General features: G+C 49.7%; 1 protein-coding gene across 5 annotated transcripts in view; it reads right to left on the bottom strand.

Moving 5' to 3' along the window:
* Positions 1–909: 909 nt before the first annotated feature.
* Positions 910–24,137, bottom strand: part of SERGEF (secretion regulating guanine nucleotide exchange factor) — a 227,839-nt gene continuing 204,611 nt past the window's right edge. For all 5 annotated transcript variants that reach the window (XM_029914558.1, XM_029914560.1, XM_029914559.1 and 2 more), the window contains one exon: positions 910–1,278. In XM_029914558.1, the coding sequence (XP_029770418.1) occupies positions 947–1,278 (332 nt within the window). In that variant the 3' untranslated portion in view covers positions 910–946. The remainder of the gene's footprint in view (positions 1,279–24,137) is intronic.

The following is a 24,137-nucleotide window of genomic DNA, read 5'->3' as shown; positions in this document are numbered from 1 at the left end:
CTCACAGACCCAATCTCCTGAGTCCTGAAGGGGAGGTGGTGTGGGATGGGCCACAGACCGCTAGCTAGCTGGTGACACTGCCACACAGTCTTCTGGAGAAAGCCGTTTCTGAGGCAGCAGAGAAAGGTGCTCTGTCCCCCAGAGCCACAGCTGCCTCCTGGGGAGGCCTGGGGCCTGTGGTCTGGCCTGGGCCCCATTTTACCTGCTCCTCCTGCAGAGGCAAGGAGGGCCAAGGGGCAGACATCGGAGGTCAGGGTCTGACTCCCCTTCCCAAGCTGCGGCCTGTCCCTCACCTGAAACTACACAGCTTGGCAATTAGTCACACAGGCCAGCCCGAGTGCTGCCTGGCTCTGATGGAGACGCCTGTCCTCTGAGGTTCACTGTTTCTGGACCCCCTTGTCTGTGCCAGGCGTCTCCTCTGATGCGTCTTCCCGGGGGTCCTGTCTCTTCCTCTACTGACTCATCTCCACTTCCTTCCACATCCCCATCCGGAGCCTTCTCCCTCTAGTCACCAAGAAAAGAGCAGCCTGAGGCTGCTCTAAGCATGGCCCGAACCCTTTCTCTTGGCAAGTCGAAGGCTGCTGGACCAAAACAGCCCCTGGGGACGGGGCTGGGCATCCCATCCCCATCGGGTAAAGACAGGCTGGAGCTGCTGTGTTCCAGGTCCTTTGGGGATTCCAGTTTAAATGTCACTTAGAGGCCAGACCCACCAGCCATGCAACCAACTGAGGTTCTTGTTATTGCCCTCAGTGGAGGGAGGGGTCCCTATTCCCATCTATTGGGCAGGAAGGATGTTTGTCTCCTTAAGCCCCAGACACAGGGCAGGCTGCCTCCCATCATTCCGGCCTGTGGTCAGCCCCCCTTCTCAGGCCAACCCCACAACCTGACCAAGCAATTCTCTGGAAACACTTTGAGTAGGAAAAATCACTTTATTAAAGGGCCTCTGTCAAGACCCCGCCCCTCCCCCCATTTCTGGACTTGTCAGGCTTTGGGTAGAAGTTTCTGGCTTTCTTTCCTTCCATCTCTCTCTGTCCATGGCTTCCAGAGATTCGGCACTCTCAGTGGCATCTGGGGAAGGGCCAGTGACCTTGGGGCGCTGGCCCAATGCAGGGAGGGCTGGCAGCTGGCAGAGGGCCAGGGAGTGGCCAGCCCCACAGCCCACAAGGAGTCCCGGTGACGACCGCAGAGACGGCACAGGCTTCGGGGCCCAGATGTTGGCTTCAGAGCCATCCCCACACATGCCGTGCTCGTTCCAGCCCCACGAGTAGCACGTCCCTCCTGTGGAAGAGAGAAGACTGCTGTAGAAGTGGCCTTGAGAATGGGACGCGAACACTCATCCTGGGGACACACAGGGTGTCCTAAACCCTGGTTTCCACGTGACAAGACCATAGCTCAACTGCACTTGGTGGCATGCCCTGCTTCCACCCTGCCTTCCAGAGCCTTTCCAGTGGGTCCCCCTCCCGCCATCACACAGCTGTCCCTGTCCCAAACCTGGCCTTCCACCTTCCCTCGCTGTAACCTCCTCCCGCCACGCCCCCAATAATCCAAGACCTGCTGACTCTGCCTCCAGAAATAGCTCAAATCCTTCCATCTCTCTCTCTCCGTCTCCACTGCCTTCCCCTCATCCTGGCACCATTCTCCTGTGCATTGGGCCGTGCTGACAGCCAGGGGACTAAGTGGGCCACTCACCATCCGCCCCAATCTTCAGAGAGCGTCTAGATGATCTCTGACAGCCACAAATCTAATCACATCACTCCCCTGCCTAGAAAGCCTTCGGTGACTTCCTTAAAGGCCTTTCCTTGGTGTGTGAGGCCCTGGGTGACCAGCTCCTGACTACCTTGATGTGCTCCCCTACTCTCCCCGAACCCCACTACATTCCAACCCCACTGCCTTCTTTCTGTTCCTTGCACATGCCTTCGGGGGCCTTCTTTCTCTTGAAGTCTTCTTTTTAATGGACTCTAGACCTCTTCATCTTTTAAATTCAAATGTCATTCTGAGGCCAGATTCCCTGGCCACCCAAACCAACTTACATTCTTGTTATTGCCCTTGGACTTCACCCCCAAGGGGGCTCTCACACTTTGTGGTGATAGATGACTTGTGTCGTCATGCATGTGCTGTCCCCTCCTCACTAGCCGATCTGCTCTACGGGGAGGGAAGGACCGTGTATGTTTCGTTCACAGCCCGGTACACAGTTGGTGCTCAATAAGGGCTTGTTGATGAGACAAGAGATTGAATGAACTCAGTCATATAGCCAGAGTGTCCAGACAGCACGATGCCCCCACACATCACAGCACCTCTTCCTAGGATTAGACCCTTCTTCCCTAGGGCCTAAACTCACTCCTATCTTTTTGTAGTCATTAAAAATTTTTTTGTCCCCAGTTTACAAAAATAATACATCTTCCTGACAAAAACTGGAAAATATGGATGAGTGTAAAGAAAAAGCAGACTTTGATCTTGCCACTACTATGGTATTATCTAAAATGCTATGGATATTTTAGATAATTTCTTTTAAACCTTTATTTTGTGAAATTCATAAATATTGTGTATATTTTGTTCTGCTTTTGTCCCTTGCTAACACAAATATTTCTCCACAGAACTGCAAATTATTCAAAAAGGAAATTAAAAATAATTTGTTTGAAATCTTGAAATAGTTCAATATGCAGAAAGATACAAAAAATAACTTAGGAGAAAGAAACATACTCCATCCAGATTTAGAACATTAGTCAACATTTTGCTGTATCTGCTTCAACCCTTCCCTTAAAAAAAAGAAAATAAATCAATAAGATACCATCTAAGCCCTGCTTTCCATCCTTGCCTTCCAGACATTTCTTCTCCGAGGAAGGAGGCACTATTTTAAAGTTGGGGTTTGTTACTGGTTTCATACTTGCTATATATATGTCCATAAATACTACATAATATTTTTAGTTTGTTTTAAAGATTTACATAAATAGTATTGAAATATCTATCTAACACGTATCTTTACACTCAGCATTGTTTCTGGAAATTTATCTGAGCTGATACAGATCAAGTTCATTTATTTTAACTGTACTTAGTATCCCCTTATGTAGAAGTCTTATTGTATTTATGCATTTCCCTTCGGATGGACAGTTCTTTAATGACAATAATTGTCGCTATTTTATCACACAATATATAATGTACAACATTACACAATTAATAGTAATATCATCACTGTTGTAAGCAGCACTGCCATGAGCACCCTTGAGCACGCGCCCCTGTACAGAGCAGCATCTGCGCAGGGCTGGCCCCTAGACGTGCGAGTGGAGTCACAGGTTCAGATGTAGGCATGGCGAACAGCTGTCCGTGGTGGCTGCAGTCACTTCCAGTCCCATCAGCGATGGATCTGAATGTTTCCCTCTATCTTTGCCGTTAGACTCTTGCTATTCTGATAAGCACAAAGAACGAATCTGCATTTCCCTCACTACTAGTGAGAGGGAGCGTCACTTCATTTATAGCCCGGAGTTGCCTCCTCTTACAAATCGCCTCTGTACATTCTTTGCCTATTTTTCTCTTTGGCGGTTTGTCTTTTTCTTATCGATTTGTGACTTTTCTTGATGTATTCTTTTACTTATATACTTTTTTTGCTATTCTACGCATTGTGTGTGTCTCCTCCCACAAGTCCACTGCATGTTTCTTCACTTTGCTCAAGGTATCTTTTGTTAAACAAATTTCTTTAAAATGACTGTCTAATTGTCCATTATGCAGATTCATCAATTTCCTTAACCTGTATCCTGTTACCAGATATGCAGGTTGTTTTGAATTTTTCATTATTCTGAATAACTTGAATAATATTCCTGTGTATCTTTTTCTACCTAATTGCTTCCTCAAATTCTTAGAATGGGAATTCTTGGCCAACTGGTACGGACATTTTTGAGATTCTTGAGTACTGTTTGTAATGCTTTCACAATATTTTTCGGAAAGGCTACCTGAATATAACTACAGCAATCTGTGGAAGTTTTCATTTCACTCGAGCATTGCCAGTATTTAGTGCTTATTATAATGTTTAAAAATCTTTTCTAATTTGAAGACACAAAAAGGTTTCTCATTGTTATTTGCCATCAAAACTGAAAAATAAGGGGCACCTGGGTGGCTCAGTCAGTTAAGCATCGACTTTGGCTTAGGTCATGATCTCACGGTTTGTGGGTTCAAGCCCTGTGTCGGGCTCTGTGCTGACAGCTCGGAGCCTGGAGCCTGCTTCAGATTCTGTGTCTGTAGCTCTCTCTCCACCCCTCCCCCACTTGCTCTTTCTCTTTCTCTCTCAAAAATAAAATATTAAAAATGTTTTTAAACCTGAAAAATAATTCTTTCTCAGATATTTGTATTTCCTTTTTTGTATATTGTCTACTTCATATCATTTTCCTGTTTAGTATAGATGAGTTCAGATTGAAGAGCCAGATGGTTTGGGTTCAAATCCCAGCTCCCCTATAAGCTGAGTGACCTGGAGCAACTTACTTAGTGTCTCTGTGCCTCAGTTCCTTCATCTGTTAAATGACAAGCCTTTATCACAAAGTTGTTTACAAGAGTTAAATAAGTAGGAATAAGATACTTAAAATAGTACTTGCCACATAGTATTAAATATTTGTTATTGCTCTATGTTAAGAGCCTTATTGTTTTAAAGATTTTTATTTTAAAAATATTCTTTCTCTGCCACATCTAGCATAAATATTTCTTCTTAGTTTGACTTAAAACTTTGTCTTGCATCTTTTGATATGAAACATAAGCTTTATGGTTCTCTGTAGTAAAATTCATTGATCTTTTGTCATTTCTTCTACTGCTTCGAAGAACTGAAAGCCCATCCCTATCTGGATCAGAATGTATATTCTTTTTGACTTTTCAATGATTTTATTCACTTTCTTATCTTTACATTTCACTCTTTCTCCACTGAAAATCTGATTCCCAGACCACTCCTTCACAGCGGGAGGCTGGCTGGCCAGGGATTACCCTTACTTTTCCTTTTCCTTTTCCCTGGTAGGAGGGCAATCACTGGCCAAAAGCTTGGGTTTGGGGAAACACAGATGTCTCCCTGTTTGGCCCGTGAGCGAGGAAATGCACACGGAGAAGATGAGCCCCCGGCCGCAGCTCCTATGGTTACACGGGAGTCTCGGCCAGGTTGATGTGAGGCACGGAGTGGGAGAGTGGACGAGGCTCGGTACCTTTGGGCCTAGCTTGGCACCTGGCGTGGGCTTTGTGCCCGGCCCTGGTGAGTGGCACCAGCTGACGGCCAGCAGGAATGGGGGTGGGAGGAAGGCAGAGCTGACCCTACCAGCAGGACGCGGCACAATGGGCAGCTGGCAGGTCCCTCCCCTCCTGCTAAAGGAAACACGCTGAAGGGCCGGGGTAGCCAGAGGCCTTGAGCCAGGGCTTTTATGCCCACTGGGTCGAGAAGCCTGGCAAAGGGCCAGAAATTGCTTCCTCCAATACTTCCAAAGAAGCCTACTCGAAGTCAGGTGCTTTATATTCTTTCTCTCATTTAATTCCAACAACCCTGTGAAGCAGCCATGTTTTAGAGACTATTCTCCTTTCATAGAGGATGAAGGAGAGGCACCAGAAACCAGGCGGTGCCGCTCCAGAATCTGCACTGACTCTGGTATCATACACCAGGGCTTGCCAAATTTATTCTAACAAGGCAGACAGTAAATATTTTAGGTTTGAGAGCCTCGTGTGGTTTCTGTTGCATATTCTTCTTCTTTACTATAACCCTTTGAAAGCCACTCTTAGCGCTCAAGGCCGTATGAAACAGGCCATAGCTCAGATCCAACCCGTGAGTCACATTCTTTGCCGGCCCTTGACATACATATAAAATGTCCACTCTTTACTGTGGACTGTGCTTTGCTGTCCTAGGCCCCACACTCCCAAACGGCGGTGCGATAATGGTACTTCCGTCCCCATCTACGTCACAACGTTGCTAGGAGAACTGCATGAGTAGACGTGCCCAGCGCAGTGCCCGACACATGATGACAGCTCACGCCCAGGTATGAGGAAGACCACAGGGAGGGGAGAAGGCAAGAAAGGCCATGCCAGTGTCAAATGACACAGAGGAGAGGGCCGGGCACCAGCAGATGGGAAGGCCTAGGGTGGAACGACAAGAAGTTTGGAGTTCCTGAACATTTTAAACAAACTTCCTATGGAAAAAACAACCAGGCTGCTGAACTTTGTGGTGGAAGATTCGCTGCGCCCTGAACAGAAGGGACTCGCAGCCACAACCCTCCAGCATTTTAGAATCAGCTTCATATGCGCCCCCCCTTCAGCCTCACTTAGGGCCACCTAGGGGCACAGGGAGGGTCGGAAGCCCCCTGGATTCAGCAAGCTGCCCCGATGCAGGCCGTTCTCGTGCACAAGTGAGAGGAAGGAGAACAGCCTGTGGCAGGCCTCTCCCTAAGCCGACGAATGTGGAACACCCACTTCTCAAAACACAGAGGTTATAGGATGATTCCTGGCTTTGCAGAGGGCTCTCTGCGGTGTGCCTGGCCCTTACCAGGGCCTTGAAGAACTGAAACCCACCTGATTGATCCAGACCTGCTTTCCTGGCCCTGAGGTGCAGGGCTGGGCCTTGGGTGGAGAGCCCATAGTTCCTGGGGGATCCCCTCGCCTCTGAAGAGTTCAAGCCCCCTGATCATGGGGCTCAGTGGAGTTGGCCTCATCCGGGCTGTGACAAGTGATGGGCTTGTGGCCCACCACACTTGCGTCAGCTTAGGAGCCCTGCAGGCAGCGGAACCTAGGGACTGGCAGGGTCCTGGCACAGGCTAGACATAATACACAAATCTGTTCAGGCCTTGTGGCACCTGCCTGAACTTCTTGGCAACCTGGGTCCTTACAGGGCCTTATGGTGCTGGGATTACAGCCCAGTGCTAGGGAGGGGGACGCACTTCTGCCGGAGGGCCTTGCCTACGAGGGGCAAGCACCTGCGCACGTGAGATGGAGCCAGAGTGGCAGAGCTTCACTCTGAACCACGGAACGGAGACTGTATTTCCCAACCTCTCCTGTGGCTGGTGTGTGAAAGAGGTAAGCCAGAATGTTCTGTAATAGCTACAGTGCCCTGCCTTCGAAGACAGAGGGCAGGTAACCTTTGCCCCTTTTATCTTCTCACTAGGAATGAGGATGTGGTGGCTGGAGCTCTAGCGGCCAGCTCAGACCACGAGGATGAAGGCCATCACCTCAGGATGTTAAGTCCCAGTTTCATACAAAGGCCACTTAATCCCCACAGCAACCTCCATTCATGACTCCAGATGTTATCACTTCCATTTTACAGAGGACGTAATGAGGCTCAGAGAGTGAAATAGCTTGTTCATGGTCACACAGCCATTCTGAGCCAGGACTAGAATCCATGACTCCAACCTCAGGCTGATTCACTGCTGCCAAACTGTGAAAATGTAATAACACCACTGAATCGTTAGTGTACCCCAGGCCCTGTGATAAACACTTAGTTCACTGAGTCCCCACGACAAACCTGCAAGGTATAATCTGACATTATCCCCATTTTCCAGAGAGATGGCGTGAACCATGCAAGGTAAGCAGCAGAACTGGATTCTAACCTGGGCATTAGGACTCCAGGGCGTCTTCTGTTAAGATGCTATCCTCTCTAGCAAAAACACTGCTTCCCAGGTAATTAGGAAAAGGTGCAGAGTAGTGGCCCGCCTGTGTGGGGACCAGATCAGCGGTGGAAGGCAAGAGCCATGGCTGGTGAGAGCAGCACAAGCCTCACCGAGCCCTGGTGGGCACCGGGCCCAGGCCCGAGGAAGCCGCACGACGCCCTGCCCTCCTGGGAAAGGGACGGAGGACTGTGGGCAAAAAGTCAGGCAACTAACGGGGCCCCTTGTCTCTGTCAAAGGCCTCACAAAGACGTAGGGCTTTGTAGGGGCTGGTCTTCTGTAACTCTAGGCAGAGAGACAGGACAGGTGAGGTCTGAGTACCCTCGAGGAGAAGGCTTGGATTCAGGAAGCTGGGAAATGTCATTGTGGCCGCAGCTGGCCCTGAAGCTGGGCAAATTTGGGAAAGACTTCTAAGTGTCCCACCACCAAACTCACGAGGACCCCACCCCTTTGGCAATAATTGCAGGGGTGATCCCTACGGTCCCGCTGTGAGCAAGGAATGGCGAGGGAAGAACCCGGAATTCAGGCCTCGTAGAGTGTTTGGGTCTAGGTGGTGACTTGAAGATGGAGAGGAGTTCAGGTCCTCACCCTGTCTTGCCTGGACAATTACAGCAGCGCCCCTACCCATTGCGCAGGGGCAGCTGGCCTGGGTGGAGGACTCAGGCTGCAGCACAGCAAGGACTAAGTCCTCCTGCGGACAACCTCCTGTCTCCTGCCACCAAGGAGACCAAGACCAGGACCCTTGGCTGGCTCTCCACGCCCTCTGTACCCCTTGGCCATGTCACCCCTCTCCCAGGGCTCTGTGCTTGCTCCCTGCAATTCACAGGCACACTGCTGCTCTCTGAATTCACCCAGGCCTTTCACACAATCATGAGTTTGACAGACAAGTCCATTTACGTGGCAGCTCTTCTTAAGCCCTGTGCTGGACACAAGACCTAGCTGAGGGAAATTCAGTTTCTTCCCTGGGGCTCCCAGTCCACTGGGGAAGACAGCCATGAGAAAGATGACTATGGGGACCAACGCCAAGTGGGCACAAGGAGCCCAACAGGGTTAACCACCACCAAAGACTGGGGGAAGCCGCAAAATATTCATCAATGGAGGAGTGTGTACAGAAAGCACGGCTTGGGGCGCCTGGGTGGCTCAGTCGGTTAAGCCTCTGACTTCGGCTCAGGTCAGATCTCACATTCGTGGGTTCAGGCCCCGCATCAGGCTCTGTGCTGACAGTTAGCTCAGAGCCTGGAGCCTGCTTCCTGTTCTGTGTCTCCTTCTCTCTCTGCCCCTCCCCCTCTCGTGCTCTGTCTCTCTCTGTATTAAAAATAAATAAAACATTAAAAAATTAAAAAAAAAAAAAAAAAGAAAGCACGGCTTGACCCCCCTACCCAGCTACTATGCAGTTACTAAAAATAGTGAGATTGCTTTCTGTGGCCTGACATCAAGATATCGAAGACATTTTAGAGAGACAATCAGTTGCAGACCACCACAGAGAGAGATGATTCAATTTATGTAGATTCCCTATATATTTCTATATGTACAGATCTTGAAGAATCCATCCCACCGTGAACAATCTCTGAGCAACAGAGGGATGAATGGAGAGGAAAGGTGACCAAGATTTTGTCATTTGTTCAAATACTTTAAGAAGTAACAACAAAGGCTGATGATTAGAAAAAAACTAGAGCTAACTTGACAATAAATAACAGTATTTCTAAGGGACAGAGGTAGCTTAGAGGAGAGGAGATGCTCTGTTGGGGAGAGGAGATGGGTGTCACTGAAAATTTCAGAGGTTAATTCTTAGCTGGGTTTTGCAGGATGAGTAGGAGCTCACCAGTCCTTTTTTTTTTTTTAAAGGTTTATTTAACTTTTTTTTTTTTTTTTTTTTTTTAGCATTTATTCATTTTTGAGAGAGAGACAGAGTGCAGGCAGGGCAGGGGTAGAGAGAGAGGTTGACACAGACCTCAAACTCACAGACCTGAGCCAAAGCTGGACGCTTAACCAACTGAGCCACCCAGGCACCCAGGAGTTCACCAGCTTTAAATAGGGGGTATCCATTGAAATTTGCCCACTCAGAGCTGCTTTCATTGATCAGAACAGCATCCTGTTTTGCTGCAGAAGTGAATGGTGGCTGGTGTGGGGCTGGGTCCCACTGGGCTGTGGGAAGGCTATTCATTTCACTTCTATTCATTTCACTTCTTCTGAGCCTGGTACCCAGAGCCTTCTAAGCACACACACCACCCCTCCTGGTTCCACAGGTATTTATATTTGCACTTGTCTCACCAGTCTGTGAGCTGGGATGGGAGCTGGGTGCTGAGAACAGGGCACACTTACCAAGTGGTCCTTAGGCACTGGGACAGGCACTCAGATTACTGCTGTATCCAGTCTTTCTGAGCCCCCTGTTCTGTCTTGAGAGTAGCAAGGAGGGGCACACATAGAATGCTGAAACTGAGTACCATCCACCCCCGTCCTATACCTGGTTGCTTACCTTTATCCCCCGGTCTGTGGCCAGAACTGCTCCCTGGCCACAGGCCTCAGGAACAGAGAGCTGCAAGTCTCTGTCCCCAGTCACACTGCCCAGGAGAGGAGCAGTTCCTACAGAGATGGCCAAGAGAATGGCTGTGAGGACAGTGGCCTCAGAGGGCCAGGCTCAGTGAAGAGACAATGAGAGTGCAGGACCCTTTGAATGACTAGTCTATCCATAACTCTTCAGGGCCAATGATGCCCTCAGGCAGGAGCTGAGGCAGTGGGAAGAGCCATTCCAGAATCAGAAAGCGGAGCTGTTTGCCCACAGAATCACTCTAGTGAAGTTTTGGGATTGTGGCCCAAATTGCCTCAGGGAAGGCTGTAAGCAGAAGCAGGCTGGCCTGGGGGCCGTCCAGATAGGGTCCATGGCAGCACTGGGAATGCATTGAGAAGGAGAGATGGAGTGAAGGCTGAAGGCAAGGAGGAGGAGGGCTGGGTGGCTGGGTGTCTACATGTAAGGAAAGATGAGGGCCTGTGGAAGGATTTAGGAAGGTGACGTTCCAAACACAGCCAGAACCAGCCACTTCTCACCCATCACCTGATACTAGAACGCTATGAGGGCTTCCTACTGGTCTCTCTGCTGCCTCTATTGCCTGTCATCATCTGTCCTCCACACAGAGCCTGAGTGATCCCGCTAAAACCCAAGTTAGACATTCTGCTCTGCTCAGAATGCTCGAACGGCTTCTCCTCTTACTGAGGTAAAGAACAGCTTCCTCTCTGACCTCAAGACCCATGTGCTCCACCCTACTGACATCAGAACAGCTACACTGACTTCTTGTTTCTCAAACAGTATTCACCCCAGGACCTTTGCACTTGCTATTCCTGCTGTCTGGAATGCTCTTGCCCTGATATCCACAGGTTCATTCTCTTCTGTTGCTCAGCTATTTGTTCAAATGCCACCTTATCTATCTGAAAGGTCTTTCCTGACAACTCTATATGAAATAGCAATCTACAACCCTCCCTAACTCTGTCTCAACTGCTTTATTTTTCTTTATATCTGTATCTATCTATCTATCTATCTATCTATCTATCTATCTATCTATCATCTATCTATGTATATATATATTTACTATTAACTGTTTATTTATCAGCTCTTTGAAAGCAGGGACTCAGTTTTGTATACTGCCATATCCCAGCACCCAAACAATGGTTAGCACCTATTAGTATTCAAATACCTGTTATGGGAATGAACAAATGAACAAATGAATGAACAAATGGCTAGCCAGAGAAGAGCGCTGCCTCGTCCTCTCCTGGAGGCCACAACAGAGCCTGTGGATGTGGGGAGGAGAGGTCATGGGTAGGCCGACTGCAGCTCACCATCAGGAAGGCTGAGATGCCTGGGAGGCTGCCCAGGGGAGCAGCAGGTGGCCTGCTGCAGGGGGTTCCAAGCCCCCAGGTGGCATGGCCCCTCCTACCATGGGCAGAGTCTGGGATGGGACCAATCAGAAGTCCTCTGACCATGGAGAGCTTGTGTGGTAGTGTGGGTGGGTGTGCATGCGTGTGAGAGGGAGGCCGGTGAGGCCGAAGAGCAGAGTAGGGGGATACCCACCCAGGCCCCAGGCCTTCAGGCTGGCTCCCTCCCACAACATCGATGAATGGAGTTGGTTCAGATGATTAACAGAAAAGTGTGGAACTCCTGGGTTTGCCCTCATAAGTCTCATTCTGAGGCTGTAAGGTTGCGGCTCTTTTAGAACCTCTTTTAAAACCCTGTATCTCAAAAAGTTGTCCAGTTCTTTGTCAATCTCTGTCCCATTACGTAAGAGGAAACTGAGGCCCAGAATGGGGCAGTATTGTGCTGAGGTCCTCACCGACACACCTTCCCACTGGTCTCTACCTCTCCCTTTGCATCACTTCGGGCACCGCGTGTGATGGTTGGGGCAGCTCCGGGAGGAAGGTATTTGGATCAACACTGCATGGGAGAGATCAGAGTCTGAGCGAGGTTTAGACACAGCTAAGTGGGGTGAGGCAGAGGCCAGCCTTCTGCCCCCACTTCCCCTCACCCTGGAGCAGGAGGTGCTGGGGCTGCCGTAGCTACATTTCCCCAGTCACCTGCGCAGAGAGCGTGCTGTGGCACGTGGCATGTTGGCTCCACTGGAGGACTATTCTTAGATCTAGGGAGCTAGGAATGATGGATTTAGAACTTACGAGGTGGAAACGTGTTGGCCTGTTTTATAAACAACTGAAATCCTCCCCGCAGACTGTCTTTCTGAGTGCCGTGTTCTCTGTGGAACTGCTGGCTTTCTGGGCTTCCGGGCTGCACTGGGAGAGGGAAGAGAAAAGGCAACTAACCCTCTCGAGGGCCTACTATTACCACGTATGGTGACAGGGCTTCTGTGTGACTCCGTCCCATTTAACAGAGCAGCTTAGGGAAGACGGCACTGTGGGTGAAGAAACAGGCTGGGAGAGGTCCTGAGACGAGTAGGCCAGATGTGCAGCCTGGCCCTGCCCGCAGGGGTCTGGCCCGGGTGGGTGGAGTGCTAAGGCCACAGGGCGGCAGTTTGGAGTTCAATTCCTGTTAAGTGTTGCAAGTCCTCTCCTATCCCCTAAGATCTCTTCCCTGGCGCTGACAAGCTGCTGGCCTGTCCTCACAGCCAGCCAGGGACCCTCCTCTCAGTAGGTTCCACCTTGCCGTCATCCCTTTTGAAGTGTGTTCCCAGAGCTGGCCACAGCTCTCTAGGGACCATACACCTCTCTGGATGTATACCTTATCCTGGAGGCTGCCTCTGTCAGTTTAGCTGAGGTCACATGAGCTGCTCTGGGCTCTTGCTGAGCCCACCGCCCATGTAAACTCCTATGAAAAGCTATGCTGTGGCCCCCGGCCTGGCCTCTATGCTGCTATTCTGGACCTGGCCAGAACTTTCAAATTGTCTCCATTATTGTCTTATTGAATGAACAGAGAAATCCCTGAGAAGCCCCAGCAGAAGGGCAGAGGCACAGATGTAGCTCTGGGACCAGGGACAGTGGGACTGCTGCATTTCTGAGACCTGGTCACCGGCAGAGTCTCTCTACCCTGTTCTCCTCCTCATGCCTGTCTCGGAATCACCAGTGTGCAGGAGAGGAGGCTGGGAGTTCATGCAACAGTGCGGGTGGGGTGAGAGGGTTGGGGCCAGAAGAATCTATATGCAGATCAGAAGATTAGGGCTCTAGAGAGGAGCTGCTGGATGACACGAACCTGAGAAGGAATTCCCCCTTGCTGTCCAATCACTTACTCAGTACCTTCTGAGGGTCTGCTCTGTGTTTGGTGCCATACCCAATTCAGGTCGATGTACTTGGCACACGGCAACTAGGCCCCCACACAGTCTGAGTGCTGCGTCAGGAACACATGCCAACTCTTCAGTAGGATCAAACCCCTTTGGGAAGAGAGTCTGTCTCTTATTTATCTTCTCTTCTTCAGATAGTAAATTTTTATTGAACTCTGACAGCCAAGAAGAAAAAAAAGAAAATAGTACAAAATAGGAAAAAAACTAAGGGATTAAACCTTTAAATTTATATTAATGTATTATTTTTTCCTTTTAGGATAATTTTATTTTTTTAGAGCAGGTTCAGGTTACAGAAAAATTGAGCATGAGGTATAGAAAATTCCCAGTCTCCATATACTCACTGCTTCCCCACTATCAACAGCCCACACCTGAGTGGTACATTTGTTACAACTGGTGAACCTACCTTGACACATCATTATGGCCCAAAGTCCACGGTTTATATTAGGGGGTCACTCTTGGTGTTGCACATTCTATGGGCTCTGACAAATATACAATGACAGGTATCCACCATTATAGCATCAGACAGAATAGTTCCACCGCCCTAGGGCCTCGGCGCTCCACCTACTCATGTATTTTATCCAGCAGCGTGAACGCATGAGTAAGGGGCAGCTATGCCCGAGTGGCTCACGCATGGCTCTAGCGGGAGGAACCCCGCGGAGAACAAGACGCAGGCCCCTGTCCCCCAGGGGCGGACATACCGGGGCAACAAGAAGCAAGTAGACGCACAGATCAACAGGGTGCACCTAGTGACAAGAACTCTCCAGAAACAAAATGTAATGATTAAAAGGACAGGTGGTCAGAAGTCCTCTCCAATAAGGTGGCCTCTGAGCCACAACCTGAAGGGAGTGAAGGAGCCAGCCCTACAAGCACCTGGAGGAAGAGCACTCCAGGCAGAGACAATGAAACATATAAATTCCCCAAGCGGGAGGTTCTGCCATTCTATGTGTGGGGCCAGAGAGCTGGGGAGACGCAGACCTTGAGGGGGAAGGGAAGCCTGGTGAGGAGTCGGAGTTTATTCTGAGAATGCAGAGAAGCCACTGGAGAGTTTTAAGCAGGGCATGATAAGATCTGACTTACACTTGACGAGGCTGCCCTGTGAAGGAGGAAACATGGAGACTTTCTGGAGGCTACTACATCGCAGAGGACCTGGCATGAGGGGGCAGGATGGAGTGGGCTGGGAGCGGTGGGAATGGACAGAAATGGGTGGATTTATTCTACTTTGATAGTAGGGTGTCTAGGACCTGCAGAAGGACAGACACGGGGAGTAAGTGACAGGGGACTCATTGAGCGATGGTAGACAGTAGTGTTATTTATGAGGTGGAGGGACCTGGGGGAAGGCTGGGCTTGGGGAGCAAATGGACAGTTCTGTTGTGGACATTTCAAGGTAGAAGTGGCTGTTAGACATGAATGAATGAATGGATGAATGGATGAATGAATAAATGAATATCCCCAAGGGCAGGCTTCTGGTGAGCCTGCGGGATTATGAACCTGAGTGAGGGCTGGGAAAGCGTGGGAACGGCTACCGCAGGGGCTCCCAGGTGAGCCGTGCACAGCTCCAGAGGAAATGGTGTGCTCGTGGCTTGATGGGGCCTAATTTGGTGCCTTCGTCACACTGAATTCTGGCTTCTGTTTTTTTTTCTTGAATGAAGTGCATGCCTGAAATGTATGCATACTACATGGGCTAATAAAGAGAAATTTCCTTTGTGAATGTCCCTACTTCATAAAAGAATGTGTAACATTTGAAAGCAAAATTGCCCTCTTGGATAATTATAAGCCACCGGCAAGGACTTCCGCTGGTCTGGTGGGAAGCGGCACCCTCCCCTTAGCCTGGTGAGTGGCCAGGGCTGCTGGGCTGGGACCCACCAGCCAGTGCTCCTCACTCGGGGCGGGTGTCAGCAGGAGAAGTGGCAATCCCTGAGGATGCGGGTCTGCACAGCACGAGAAATGCGGCAGCCCTGCTGCCAGACTCTTTCTGGAACATGTTCTAATTCCCGGGGAGTGTGAGGCTGCCCAAAATGAGGGCCTGTGAAGGAGGCAGCTCGGAGAGGCCCTCTGGCCTCAGCCCTGAGAAGAACACACAATGGCACCTAGGGAGGTCTGGTGAGTCCTGCTGGGCTCCCTGCCGAGGTGCCTATTCGCACCCCTGCAGGGACTACCCAGTCTCCTGTGGGCTCAGTCCAAAGGCACAGATTCCCCTCCTAGACGAGGAGGCTAGAAGCTCTAAGCCAGGCATGTGTCCCCAGGGTGCAAATCTTCCAGTGGCACCCTAGCTCAGAAGGAAACCCCAAGTCTAGCCCTTGATCCATACAGCTCCACACCACCTGGGCCCCAGCTACCTCTCTGATGCCTGCTGCTGCCGCTCCCATCCCCACTCACTCCTCCTGGGCCCCAGTGGCTTCCTTACTGTTCCTCTGACTGGCCAGCCATGCTTTCAGCTGCACACGGGCCTGCTCCCTCTGCCTGGAACTCTTCTCCAGGTACCCACATGGCGCCTACCTCCCTTCATTCGGGTCCTAGTTTAAATTTCCCCTTCTCAGAGAACTTTCCCTGACCAGTCAACCCCATCCATCTATCCGCTCACACTGGTTTATTTTTTTTCCCTGGCATATAACACCCTGTCATATTCTTGCGGTCTCTCCACTAGAATGAAAAACTTCACCAGTGCAAAAATTTCATTTTGTTCAACTGCTGCAACCCCAGCACTGAGAATAGTTATGGGTATATAAGAGGTGCTCAATAAATATTTGTTTTAGGAATAAACAGGTGCCATTTGTCCCATTCCCTTGGGAATGCCCATTCTCTTGAGGGGAAAGCCCAAAGAGCCGAGCAGGCCGTCCCCAGGGGTCACCATCAAAAGGAACACTGTGTGGGTATATGCGGAGGGGGCAGTCAGGGCAGCCCACGTTGAAGGGACACGCAGTTTGCAGAGTGCCCGCAACCTCAGTTGTGGGGAAGAGACACATTACAGTTGATGACCAGACAGACACAGCTTTTGGCTAACTCAGCCTGGCCCGGCCTGGCCCAGCCCGTCCCAGCTCTCTGAAAACACACCCACCTACCCAGTGGCTTGCAGGCAGAGTCCACTGGGCGGCATGTATTTCAAGTGCTGAGTGGATGGGCCAGAGAGCTGCAAACCATTGTTACTGCTCAGCAGCGATGGAGCCAGACAGGCTTGGATTTGGACACCTTCTGTGTGTATCTGAGCTTTGGTTTCTTTATCTGTAAATAAGGACAATCATCTTTCCTTTACTACTTCTTCGCCCTGAACACAGGTGTAGAGCACCAGCACAGACCCTGTCCTGTGATACACGCTTGGTCCACACTTGTCCCCTCCCCCATCTCCCCAGCTCCTGCCAGGGTGGCCTCGTGCCTCCTGCCCAGGATCCGGTTCCCAGCCCTCCTTGCTGCCAGCCCTTATACATTTAGGAGACTCCCCAGTGCAGGCGCACATGACAAAAGCATGACATCCCTCCTCTCCAGCCATCCCCCAAGACACAAGTTCAAGCTGACACCTTAGTCAGTGATTGAGTTGTCCTGACAGGCGCAAGCCACCAAGCAGTGCTATGGAAACTTCTCGGTTATTCTCTGCTGTGTCACCTGTTTCCTGGCTCAGCTGCCTTTCGGCACAGGGGGAAGGGCAGTGGATGAAGTACAGGAGGAGTAGACTCCTGGCGGGGCCTATGCACCCTTGGGCTGCATGACCGAGTGTTACCTCTCTGCTTCCTCTGGGTCTAATCTTCCCCAACTCTAGGCAGTCAGCCACTGTTTCTCAAACCATGGCCTGACAACTCTCTGTACTTGTTAACAAAGTCCTGGTGCCCCATCAGGGTCTCCCTTGGAGGTTATGATGAATACCTGATGCAGGAGTCAGACGAGCTAAATTGTTTTCAGTCTCCCAGGGGATAAAACAGGCAACACTGAGGCTGCTCTGGTTGGAGCAGGAGTGGCGGGCTCAGAGCCCCATGTGCTCAGACCCCCTCTACCCCCACTGGCTCCACAACATCCTAGAGCTTCCTAGAGCAGTCTGAAAACCTCTAGTTCCAGTGATTTCTAGCACCTTCCCTAGAAGAGAAGTCAAGTATTCATTCATTCACTCACTCAGGTATTTAACAGGTGCCTTCTGCTTTCTTTATGCAAGTATTCATTTGAAGTCAGTAGCTCTACTACTTGCTAGATGTGTAATCTTGGGCCAGTTAATCTCTCTGGGGCTTAAATTTCTCATTTGCAAAATGGGAAAAGAATACCTATCTTACAGGATTCTTATGATGATCAAATAATCAAGGGAGAACACCTCTAAAGAGGTCTGTGTTACCTGGAGGAGACTCTGCAGACGCTAACCACCATTACTACTACTGCTATTAGTATATGTAATTACTTCAAGTCACAGAACGAAGTGAAGACCTCGGAGGCCTCTGTAAATGTTACTCCCCTACTTTCTGTAGCTAAGCTTCCAGAGGGTGCTATAGGCTTGGGGGAGCCGTCGTTCTGAAAGCTTCATTTGAAAGATAGCAACCTGCCCACAGGGGTTACGTCTCAGATTTAAGAATCTTATTCAGTTAGGGGCACCTGGGTGGCTCAGTTGTGGTTAAGCATCCAACTCTTGGTTTCAGCTCAGGTCACATCTCATGGTTCATGAGTTCAAGCCCTGCACTGGGCTCTGTGCTGAGTGTAGACATTCTCTCTTCCTCTCTCTGCCCCTCCCCTGCTCACATGCTCTCTCTCTCAAAATAACATTAAAACAAGAATTAAAACATTAAAAAAAGAATATTACTCAGTTTGTTATCTTCTAAGTGGAACACTTCTCTATTATCCAAACTTTCTTCATAGATCATATACTAATAAAAGATTTTTAAAAAACTGTTGAAAATACATATATATAAAATTCTTTCAAAATCTCTTATGTCTTTATCTGCTGCTTTAAAATGAATTCAAGGGAGGCACTCTGAGCAAGGGCAAATGCCCGGCTCTGTGGGGCATGGGCAGCATGGCCCCATGAGAGGAGCACGGGGCCAGCTCTGTCACCGACTCAGCACAGGGACTTGGGTGAGTCACTGCTCTTCCCAGGCCCTCTGTTTCCACACCTACAAACTGAAGGCCCCAGCTCTACTGATCTCCAAGAGCCCTTCTAGCTCTGCTGGTTAATGTTTCAGGACAGTGCAGTGCGGCCTCCAACACCCCCAGGCCGTCTGTCATTCCAGAGCACATCCAGACGGGCTGAGGCCGCAGTCTTGCTGGGCTGAAGGTGGCTCACGGAGATGAAAACGTTTACTGAAAACAGTGCCCCTCTCCCTCGTCACTCAACTGGAGTTTCAGACTCTCCAAAGCACCCTCAGCCCCACTATACACCCGACGCAGGAGGATGAGGGAGCGAGCATGTCTAGAAGAGAGGTGGCTCCCTTAGGAGCTGCACCCTTGTAAGTGACAGGGTCATGACCGAAATCATGGCATTTTTGACTCCAAGCTCCAAGCTCCTTACTTCATCAGGATCACATCCCAATGCTCTCAGTCCCATTGAAGAAATATGGACCCAAAGAGCTTTCATTTAGGGGGCCACCAGAGCTGAAGTCAGAAGATGGGACCTGCCCCCCTTGCTCCAGCTCTTCCTGCTGTATGCTTCTAGACCAGCCACTCCCCAGTACTGGGCCTCAGTGACATCGTCCTCAACAGAGGGAGAGTTTCCTGATAATTCCATGCTATAGTGAGGCTTGTGTCAGAGGGAAACTTTTGTATATTATAAAGTTATATATTAGTTACCATTAACACCATATACCCCAAAGGTTGAAGGAATCTATCTATTCCTGTCCTTCAAGAAAGCAACAACAGGGGCACCTGAGTGGCTCAGTCGGTTAAGCATCTGGCTTCGGCTCAGGTCATGATCTCACAGTTTGTGGGTTCGAGCCCTATGTGGGGCTCTGTGCTGACAGCTAGCTCAGAGCCTGAAGCCTGCTTCGGATTCTTTGTCACCCTCTCTCTCTCTGGCCCTCCCCTGCTTGCACTGCCACTCTCTGTCTCTCAAAAATAAATTTAAAAACATTCAAAAAACTAAAAAAAAAAAAAAAAAACTAAAAAAAAAAAAGAAGAAGAAAAGAAAAAGAAAGCAACAACAATTCTGGGAAGTATAAGTGCTGGACCCTGGGCAGCTGGATATGGGACCTGAATGGGCAGGTCACTGTATTCTGCAGGCTGAGTTCCATAGGACCCTGGGCCTGACTCCAGTCCTGTGGAGGAGACCTGACAGCACCAAAGCTGAACACACTTGTCGGGAGTGGAGAGCCCGTCAATGTGAAGTTATTCTGAGCCTTCATCCCACCAACAAACATCCTTCTAATATCAACTGCAGATAAAGCACCTTCTGAGTGCCCTCTGTGTACAAGGAAAGAAGGAGGAATGCGCAAAGATGAAAAAGATAGTCCCCATTCTTAAGGAATTTCCAGTCTCTTAATAACCAACACTTCCTGAGCTCTTATTATATTCCAGGAATCTCTTCCACTCTCATTTCATACCTGTAATGCCCTAGTGGGGCAGGAATGTTCAGGATCCCTATTTCACTCCTGAAGAAGGTGGGGCTCAGGCTCACCTGATAACTAAATGGCGGAGACAGGTCTCAAACCAAGGTCAGGCTGTTTCCAGATCCTAAGTTCTTAACCTCTTGTTCCATGGACTCTGTGTCTCAGATAACCTTAGGCAAGCATCTCCCTTTCTGTATCTCAGTTCCCCTATGAAATGCAGAGGTTCAATGAGTCTAGTGGGTACAAGAGAGAAGGCAAACACTGTGAACCAAGGCAGGAAATAAGAAATGCCCACCTAAAGTGAGGGGTGAGGTGTGGAACTCAGTTCCCACACTTTAGGAAAGAAAGGTGTGGGACAGTGTCTAGGTGGGGTGAGACCACAGTCGGGCATTTTGCTCAGGGCTCAAAGCAGCAAGTTTCAGAGGCATGGCTGACATGTCCACCTCTACCAATATCTTTTCTCCCACCAAACACCAAACCAATGACTTTTCGGCTCTGCTGACAGCTCAGAGCCAGGAGCCTGCTTCAGATTCTGTGTCTCCTTGTCTCTCTGCCCCTCCCTGCTCATGAGAGCTGTCAGCACAGAGCTTGATGCAGGGCTTGAACTCATGGACTGTGAGATCACGACCTAAGCTGAAGTTAGATGCTTAACTGACTGATCCACCCAGGCGCCCAAACATTAAAAATAATTTTTTTAAAAAGGCCTCATACAAAAAAAACAAAAAAAAAGAAAAAGAAAGAAAAAAGATGCTCCCACACCAATGGAACAGCATTTTCCTTTAAGATCTGGTCCTTGGTGCATGGCTCCCTGTCCACACAATTTGCTCCATCTCTACTGGAGAAAGAGCAGTGGTCCTTCTCCCTCTGAATCTTTCACAGCAGCAGATGCCAGTAAGGTTGCCTGGAGAGTCTGGAATGCCATGTTGCCATGGCAACAGCAGACCAAGGTTTGGCTGCTTTTCCCCAGTGAGCTGCCCCGCAATGCCATGCCAGGCTGCTGGTGGAATCTTCCTCAATGAACCAAAACAAATCCCATTAATGGACACGAAACTGCCCCACTGGTGTCGAGGTTCAGCTCTTGCAAACACACTTGTGGGCCACTCAAGTGGCCGCTGGCTGGTAAGGAGGCCAGGCCCTGGCTCTCTGCACTAGGACTCACTGGTAGTAATACGGTTTTTAACTGGCTCAGCCAACAAAGCAGGCCCTCCCCCACTCCAGTCCCCAAATTACCACTTCTCTTGTTTGATGCCGCCAGCCTGGGATCTGCCTGCATGGACCCTGGCAATTAGCACAGCACTAGCATTTGTTGGGGAATTAAGAGTCACTGATTAGCCTAATTCCACGCCATTTCCAGGCAGTGAGTATCAGCTTGAGATTGACTTTTCCAAATAGTGCACCAGAGGCGGCTAGATCATGGCCTGAGTTTGAAATGGAGGCAAGGGCCTGGTGAGCCTGACTGTGGACCAGGACGAGAGGCAGGACTCACCTCCAGGCCTGGCAAAACGTCAGCCACTGCCTCCCCTAGTCCTGCCCGCTTAAGGGAACCGAAGACCAGAAGAAGGTAGTTCCAAGTTGAGACTGTGCCAGTTTCCAAGTCAATCCTGACCAGAAAGGGAGCCCATTTCCCTCTGACAGCCTCCTCGCTGACCCCCACTAGGAATGCCCAGCCAAAGGATTAGTGAACCCTGAACTGGGGGTTTCTGAGGCTACAGGGTCTGAGTTAGATGTTACTGGATGGGCAGGATCCTGGCACTCGGCCTGCACTTTGTTGCCACCTCACCACCTAAGGACCTGAACCTTGTATCTGTGCCCAAAGTTGATGTCTGGCTGGGTGCCCTTGGAATCTGAATGCCCCAGGATAATTACCCTAAGATTCCTGCTGTCAGACTCCTAACCGTTCTGGAGGACCCCAAATGGACCCTCCAGGATATGTAGCCTCCAGGATACATTCCAAGGATCATACAGCCCCCTACAACTTGGATGGTTGACCTTGCAAGAGCCAACTCCAGAGCTATTATGATTCCTCTGGGTTTCTACCCTCTCCTGCCACTTTGCTTCATTGCAGCACAGAGGACCGAGGAGCACGTGGAGCTGGCTGCCTGAATATGTGCCTGTGGGTGCTAGGTAACTTCCAGATCCCTTCAAAGAATTTCATAGGCATTGAAGCCTGGCTGGACAGGTCTTGATGACTGAGTTCCCCTAATTCCAAGGTCCCTAATTTCAAGCTTGCTTGGAAACAGGGAGCTAAACTAGGTCCTTCTAGTCACTCAAAAAACATTTATTGAGTTTACCTTGATAGATACAATCAGGGATGCAGAATGAAGTATCAAGGAATATATAGTCTAAGTGATAAGGGGAGACTTCCCAATGGAAAAGGAAAATTAAGGGAGGGGGAGGAAGGGTCTCCTGAGTAGGAAGAACAATTCGAACAAAGGCCTTGCTGGGGACGTAGATGGAGCTTGTAGAGCTAATGGTGGTAGTTCAGTTTGGTGAAAGAAGAGGTAGTGCAAAAAGCGGTAGAAGGAATAAATTTGGAGTGACAGGTAGGGGGCATATCACTGCAGATGGCTCAGGAAATATAATCCTCAAAATGCCTGACTAAAGATTTTGGACTTTATTCAGCAGCCACTGGAAGCCACTAGGACTTTTAAGCAAGGGAGTAGCAGAATCAGAGCTGTGCTTCAGAAGCAAAATCTGGATAATAACAGTCATCATCACTGTCGCTGTCATCACAGTGGATAACATTTAGGGAGCACTTAGACTGAACATGGAGGAAGGGCTACAAGAAGATCTGCTTGGAGGTAGAGGCCGAGTCTGGAAGAAAGAGGGTGAGCGAAGCCTGCACTGTCTAGAAGTGGTGGGATGCAGAAGAGAGGCAGCAGGAGAGAAAGCACAGAGGCAGGACCAAGAGGGCCTGGCATCTGTGAAGCTGTGGTACAGAGGGGTGACAGGACTCAGACCACCTCAGCCAGAGGATGGAGGTCAAAGCCAGGTTCTAGAATGTGAGACTGCGGGATGCATAAGCCTCATTGATGGATCTAGAATCCAATCTCAAGGACACAGTCAAAATATCCCTCTTGTCACCATGACCCCAGGAACACATCTGGGGAGGAATAGACCATGAAAGTAGGCAGCCATCTTGGAAAGACTTACTCTTCCACACCCTGCCCTGATCCTTCCAACCAAGAACCTGTTGGCTGAAGTCAGAAGGAAAGGACCTGGCCGGGGTGTCCTCCTCTAGCTTTGACCCTTGTGCCTTCTTGGTGGAGGTCTTTCTTTTATGAGAAGCATCAGACTGGGGTCCCCAGAGAGGGAGAGAGCCCTGGTCCTAACCCACCTTGTTTGCCTCTCTGTCCTTAGGTACCACTGCCACTCCATGCCCCTGAGGATGAGGGCCCTCAGAGATTGTTACCTCAAGACTGCTCTCACTCCTCATGACTCACATGAACCCTCTACTTTGGTCAGGAGGGCTTCCCACCCTGCTTCACCCTGACGTATGCTCTACAGTCTCCAACTGTGCTTGTGCACCTTCCTTCCATTTCTTCCAGTCAGGAAGGTCTTCCTCCATTTCTCCTAGGACACTCCAAATCCTAGTCTAGCCTTCAAGGCTCAGCTCTAGTCCTCCCTCTTCTAGAAAGTCTACAACAAACATTCCTTCACTGAGCTACAGCATTTAGAATAGAAGTTCCAAAACAGGAAGGGAACTTTGAGATCCCTGACCCAACCTGATCAACTCTACCCAAGAGGACACTGGGCACTGGAGAAGGGAAGAATCTGCCCAAGGCAGAAGGACTGGGACCAGGTACATTCCCTAGACAAGCCTCTCATGACCTTTATGGCTGTGCTTTGTTTCACTTGTCCATAACACAGATTGGGGTCTATGACATTGGTGGGGCAATGACTCCTGCATCTCTTCTCCTCTGGCACAGAGCCCTGGATTGCAGGTGGCTCAGGAAATACAATTCTCAGTAGCCGGTCTGAGGAGGGGCACAGGTCTTGAGGAAATGTAAGACACAGGTGAAGTAGGAAAAAAAAAAAACCCTCCTTCCAACAATTCTCCACTGTCTGGGGTGCAAGGCAAGCCCAGCCTCTGGACTTGGGTGGGATGGAGATGATGCATTCAAAAGGACTTTTCCATACAGAAGAGATTTCTACATCCAATGTCAGTGTTCCAGTACAGAGCTTCCTAAGAGAGTCGCTTGAGAGACTGGCAGAAGGGGTCACACTAAGGCCAGCCTCCAAACCTG

The sequence above is a fragment of the Suricata suricatta genome, chromosome 11 (assembly GCF_006229205.1).
Source record: "Suricata suricatta isolate VVHF042 chromosome 11, meerkat_22Aug2017_6uvM2_HiC, whole genome shotgun sequence".
NCBI classification, from domain to species: domain Eukaryota; kingdom Metazoa; phylum Chordata; class Mammalia; order Carnivora; family Herpestidae; genus Suricata; species Suricata suricatta.
Note: the sequence above shows the minus strand (reverse complement) of the source record. Positions and strands in the feature narration are given on the sequence as shown.